Source organism: Hevea brasiliensis, chromosome 14 (assembly GCF_030052815.1).
Source record: "Hevea brasiliensis isolate MT/VB/25A 57/8 chromosome 14, ASM3005281v1, whole genome shotgun sequence".
NCBI lineage: Eukaryota > Viridiplantae > Streptophyta > Magnoliopsida > Malpighiales > Euphorbiaceae > Hevea > Hevea brasiliensis.
Window position 1 is genome coordinate 22,076,839 of NC_079506.1, and position 6,692 is coordinate 22,083,530.

At 35.8% G+C, this 6,692-nt stretch overlaps 1 protein-coding gene across 1 annotated transcript; it reads right to left on the minus strand.

Moving 5' to 3' along the window:
• Positions 1 to 234: 234 nt before the first annotated feature.
• Positions 235 to 3,111, minus strand: LOC131172902 (receptor-like protein EIX2). The gene is made up of 2 exons (XM_058134440.1): positions 1,521 to 3,111; positions 235 to 1,286 (listed from the first exon to the last, which is right to left on the minus strand). Exons 1-2 carry the CDS (start codon positions 3,109 to 3,111, stop codon positions 235 to 237), a joined length of 2,643 nt encoding a protein of 880 aa, XP_057990423.1.
• Positions 3,112 to 6,692: the final 3,581 nt, after the last annotated feature.

A 6,692-nucleotide genomic window follows, 5' to 3' on the forward strand; every position in this document is an offset into this window, starting at 1 on the left:
GCATATAAAAATAGTATTATCTCTTTTATAAAAAAGTAAATTTTTCTTACAACAGAGATGATGAATCTCACATACCTATAAGAGGTGATGAGAGCGCTTAATAATCCCTCCAAAAAGTTTATTCCTAAATTTCCCTTTCTCCAAATTCAAGCAACTTTAACATCCCAGACTTGCTGAATTACTTCACTAGATTGTATAAGAAATTTAAGACTTGCAAAAGAAAAATGAAAAACGTCAGCGTGCCCCCCGATTTCTTCTTCTTGTAGCTGCTTTCATTTTCTCACTTGACAATCTATAAGCAGTTCCATCCACAAATGCAAAGTACACTCCACCCCAAGACCTTTTCATTGCAAAAACTAAATAAGGAAGCAATAAACCTGCTGCGAATCCCACCCCAATGCTCATGTAAAACCATTTATCGATGAAGCCATTGCCATTGTCAGCCTGATCTGCTTTCCCTCCACCATCTGGATAATTGTCACCTCCATTGTTTGAATCATTCAGACACTTCACCGTCAGAGGATCTCCACATAGACCAGGGTTCCCAGCAAAAGAGGATGCATTAAAAGTTGACATCTGATTTGTAGAAGGTATTATGCCTGACAAGTTATTGTTTGACACATTCAAATTCCCCAGAAATGTCAATGAAGATATGCTTTGGGGAATAGGACCTGAAAGCCTATTGCCTGAGAGATCAAGAGATAACAACTGACGCAATTCTGAAATGCTCTTAGGAATCTGGCCACTGATGTGGTTTCTTGATAGATTCAAAACTTCCAAACCAACTAATTTTGTTATTGCTTCAGGAAGTTCTCCACTTAAATTGTTTCCAGACATATCTATACTGGTTAGCAGGGAAAGAGTCCTAGTGTACCTTAATTCAAGGCCATTTATGGTCACATATATGTTCTCTTGGTAATTGTGATGTTCAGAAAGAGTTCCATAAAGCAAATAATGGTTAACGTTCTGCTGTTGAGTCATGGCTTTAAGATTGCTCAAGTTAGCAGGAATGGAACCATTTAATTGGTTTTCCGCCAGATCCAAAATTTGCAGGGAACTCAAATTTGAAAGTGCCAAGAGAAGTTCTCCAGAAAATTTATTTGACCTGAGACTAAGTATCCTGAGACGCGGAAAATCTTCTCCAATCCATCGTGGTAAATTTCCTGTCAACATGTTGTTTCCGAAGTCTAAAGTTTCCAACTTTGACAAATTTTGAAGAGATGATGGAATTTTTCCTGAGAGTTGGTTGTTGCTCAAGTGAAGTGTTTGAAGCCCAGTTATCTGACCTATAGAGTTTGGAATCCCACCAGACAAATTGTTTTTGAAGGTCTAGAACAGTGAGAGAAGAACAATTTCCTATGCTTGAAGGAATGCTTCCTGCCAAGTTATTTTTGAGAGATCAAGGACATCGAGCGATATCTCTCCGATTGAGACTGGGATTGCACCGGTCAACTCGTTACCAGAAAGTGAAAGAAATGACAACATTGACATGACTTGACCAATATTTTCTGGTATACTACCTGAAAACTGGTTATTAGAAAGATCTAGTAAGAAGACATTTGGAAGAGGAATGGGTCCTTTGAATTGGTTGGAGCTCAAATCAACATTTGCATAGGAAGTTACATTGAATGGATTTGGTATATGACCCTCTAAACTATTGAAAGAAACATTCAAAAAGGCTAGAATGCTAGTCATGTCCCAGAACCATTTTGGGATAGAACCGGAAATACCAGCCCCTGAGAAATCTAAAACTTGGACCTGTTTTTGAGATCTAAGCCAAGAAGGGAAGGAAGGACCCAGATGGCATGAACCCATCTGCAAGAAAATGACTTGGAAAGGAGGGACCCAGTTGGAGCTGACATTTAGAATGAAAGAATTTTCTGATAGATCAATTTTCTCCAGTTTCCCCAGCCTACGAAAATGTGCTTCTGAAATAACACCTGTCAATTTATTGAGAGAAACATCAAGGGAAGACAACTCAGAGAGCAGTCCAATGCTATCAGGCAGAGTACCATTTAGCTTATTTGACGCAAGCGTGAGGGTAGTCAAACGCTGTAAGTTTCCAATAGAAGAAGGAATGGAACCTTGAAGCAAGTTACTGTTCAACCGGAGTTCGACAAGATTCCTGAGCTGGCCAATTGAATCAGGTAAACTTCCGGTCAGGTTGTTTAAATACAAGTCAATGTACTGCAAATTAGAAAGCTTGCCAATGGAGCTTGGAATCCCACCCTCAATATAATTGAAGTGTAAATCAAAATGAATAAGAGATGTCATATTTCCAAGAAGAGTAGGAAGTCTACCATGCAACCCATTGATAGATAAATCAAGAATTTGTATCTTTTTCCAGCTTCTTGCAAATAGTTGGAAGCAACTTGCTGAGAGTTTCAAATTATAATTAAGCTTCAATGACTGCAAATTTGGTAATTCACCAAAACCAAGTGGAATCCTTCCAGTCAACATGCTATTTCCGATGTCAACAGATACAAGGCTGCTAATGTTCGCAAGCCAAGTTGGCAACTTAGCCTTGAAGAGGCTGCCCTGAAGGTTTAGGACTTTAAGCGAAGTAAAATTAAGAGAAGGAAGAGAATAGGAGAAACCAGATAAACCACAATATTCTAAGTGCAACTCAGATAAAAGTGGAAGCTTGTTTAATGGCTCAATCCATTCTCCTCCTAACTTTGAAAGGTGTACAGAATTCATTGCCAAATATTTTAGTGAAAGAAGACCGCTCACCCATTCAAGATTATCAACAGTTAAACCCCAATAAGAGACATCAAGGAACTGCAAGCTAGAGAGGTTTCCAAGATTTGGAGGAATTGCACCACTAAACCCAGCATATGACAGGTTTAGATATTGCAAGTTCTCCAAAGAGGACAAGAAATGAGGAATTTTACCAGTGAAATTGTTCCCACTTAAATCCAGATGTTTCAAGGACTTAAGTTTTGCAAGTGAAGGTCTAATCTCCCCACCTAATGGCTGACGACCTGATGAATTTGGGAGATCAACTGCGAGAACAGCACCAGTTGTATTGTGACAAGCTATTCCTGACCATTGACAGCAATTGGTTCCATGCCATGAGGAAAGCCGATTCCAGCTATCATTAAGACCCATTTTGAGGTCAAGAAGAGCCTCTCTCTCAGCTGCATTGCAGTGCACCAATTGAGCAACCCCACCACAAATTAATTCTCCAGATAACAGACAGATGATCCAAAGAAATTGAAAGGTCTCCATAGATCAAGCACTCAATGCCCTGTTCAGAAGCAAAGAATTTAGACTAATTTTCAAGTAAGTTTTCTAAGAAAACTGCATGCATAGGTAAGTTTCAGTCCCACGATATTTATTGGGAAAACTGGAACCAATTGTAACAATTTTTAATTCTGTATAGCTGACTGCAAACAGTTTAGTCTACCAGCTTTTACCAGCCATTCAATAAAAAATAAGTGGCGTATTATCAGGTTTTTTTTTTTATGCCGTATTATCAGGTTTTTTTTTTTCTATGCCGTATTTTCAGGTTTTAACCCCCACCAATCAGAAACACGTTTTGGAAAATTATTATATCCAGATAGCACTAAAAAATAGTGCTCATTTAAAAATAAAACGGTTAATTTTTTCTTAATTTTAAGAATATGGCACATTGTATTTAGATAGGGAGTGCATATATACTGGATCCACTCAATAATTTTTTATATATTTTTTTCCATGTTATTAAATTTCAAACTCAAATTTATCCAAATCCTCGATTATATATTATTCAAACCCGTTCTATTAGGGTTCAGTCGGATTGGATACCCGTAAAAATTTAATTTGTTGTCATCTCTACTTTTATACCTAATTAATTAATGAAAGCATTTTTGTTAAGACGTACTAATTTATATATTTTATGCACATTTTCATAATCGATGTGTAATCCTAAGAGATAGTAGAACAGCAATAATAACAATTTTTCACTTATTTAATCTAGGAAATTAAGTAACTATTTTACATGATTTAATTAATTTTAGAAAAAATTGTTTTATATTTAAAATATAAAATAATATTCATTATATTCTTATTTTATTTCATATTAATCCATAAGCAAGTGAAGTTTCCATATTCATCAATTATTATTATTATTATTATTATTAAAAAAAGGACTTCGCCGCCTATTTCACGATCTGCCCATTATGCACGATCTTTTGTTTATTAATTAAATGAGAAAAAAAAAAGTTAAGTTGATGACCAGCTGCTCATAGGACTAGAGAGAAATTTCTTAGATATTTTAGGGGTATAAAATATTTTAAATGATTCCAGTAGAGTTTATTGGTGCCTATCAACAAGAATAGTTGGTAAGATTTGAAACCTCAATTTAATGATAATATTAGATGAATCTCATATGAGAAAAAGGAAAAGAATATTATTGATTGAGAAGAACGAAAAAAATACTGGAGTCTCTTCAGCCTATACATATATATATATATATATATATATATATATATATATATATATATATATATATATATATATATATATATATATATAACTAGCTAATCAAATACACATAGAGCAGCTAACTAACTGACTAACTGACTTTTGAAGCTTTAGCGCCTAATTCTGTTTTCTAGTCTAAGCGCCTAATTCTGTTTTCTGGTCTAATAGCCCCTATATGTTCTTCATGCCCAGCTTGGCAGTAAGCTTTTGAAAAGAAGCAACAGGAAGCGACTTTGTGCAAATATCTGCTAGCTAAGTTATGGAAGAAAAAGGAAGCAATTTGATGAGACTAGAATGAACCTTCTCACTTACCAGATAGTAGCATATCTCAATATGCTTAGAACGTTCATGGAAGGTGGGATTAGCAGCAATCTGGAGAGCTGATTTATTATCACAGAAAAGAAGTGCTGGGTTTGAGTGAGGAACATGGAAATCTTTGAGCAAGTAACACAACCACTGTAACTCACAAGTTGTTGAAGCTAGTTCTCGATACTCTTCTTCTAAAGAGGATCGAGATACTGTTGATTGCTTCTTAGCTCTCCAACATATAAATGATCCTCCAAGAAAAATACAATAACAAGTTATAGATTTGTGAGAATCCACACATCCTGCCCAATCCGAATCAGAAAAAGCTTTCAATTGCAAATTTGATGATGCTAGGAAGAAAATTGCTGCTCCTGGTGACCCTTTAATGTACCTTAGAACTCTATGTGCTACTTGCAAGTGTTGCGAGGTAGGTTTGTCCATAAACTAACTTACTTGTTGTGTGGCAAAAGAAAGATCCGGCCTTGTAGAAGTGAGATACAAAAGCCTGCCAACAAGTCTTCCATACTGTTGAATGTCAATGAGAGGATCACCTGCTGATTGACTAAGTTTCAACTTGCTGTCCATTGGTGTAAGAGCCGGTTTGGAATCTAAGAAGCCTGCGTCAGGGAATATATCAAGGGCATACTTTCTCTCACTTAAAATGATACCAGAAGAAGTTCTAGTCACTTCAAGACCAAGGAAAAATTTTAAATTTTCAAAGTCTTTAATTCTAAATTTATGGTCAAGAAAGGCTTTTACATTAATCTCTACAAGATTAGTGCCAGCTAGGATGACATCATCGACATAAACAAGAAGCACTATAATATCTGCTGAAGTTTTCTTGACAAAAAGAGAGTAATCAGAACTTGATTGATGATACCCCAATGAGAGCAATGCCTGGGTTAGTTTGCTAAACCATTGTCTACTTGCCTTCTTAAGTCCATAGAGTGACTTTTGAAGATGATAGACTTGGTTGGGTTTAGAGCTTGAAAAACTGGTTGGTAGTACCATATACACTTCTTCATGGAGGTCACCATGAAGAAATGCATTAATGATATTGAATTGTTGTAAAATCCAGCTATTGGAAGAAGCAATTGCCAATAGTGATCTGATTATAGTCATCTTAGCAACTAGACTGAATATATCAAAGTAATCCACACCCTCTTGCTGAGGGTACCCTTTTGCAACTAAATGTGCATTGTGCCTTTCAATTGTCCCATCCGCCTTATATTTGATCTTAAAAACCCATTTGTAACCCATTGGAGTTTTGCCAGTAGGTAACTTAGTAATATTCCAAGTTTTATTTTCCTCAAGAGCTTGGATTTTAGCCTGCAAAGCCTTTCTCCAACAATCATGTTTTACAGCTTGTTAAAAAGTTTTAGGTTTGTCATGAGCAGTAATAGAGAGAAGAAAATGTTTGTGTAGGAGAAAGATGAGAATATGAAATGACAGACTCTAAGGGATAAAGAGTACTTGGTAGATCATTAGTAACAACTGAAACAAAAATAAGATTGCAATGGTAATCTTGCAAGTATGATGGAGGTCTTTTGATTCTTTGAGACTATCTAGAAGGAATATTTTGTGAGGAAGTAGAAGGAAGAGGAGAATGAGAAGCAGAAGAAGAAGGATTTTTGTGAAGTAGCAGAAGGAATGGTGGGGAAATCATCAAAAATAGGTAAAGAAGAATTTTAAGGAAGATAAAGTAATGGTGGAATGGTAGTAGAAGTTTGATGGAAAGGAAATATATTTTCATGAAAAATGACATGTCTGGATGTAAAGATATTTCCATTTTGAATGTTAAGCAACATAAATCCTTTAGTTTTAGGTTTAAAAACTAAGAAAACACATTTTCGAGCCCTTGGATCAAATTTAGTTCTATGAGCTGTCAAGGTGGAGGCAAAACAAAGAGATCCAAATGT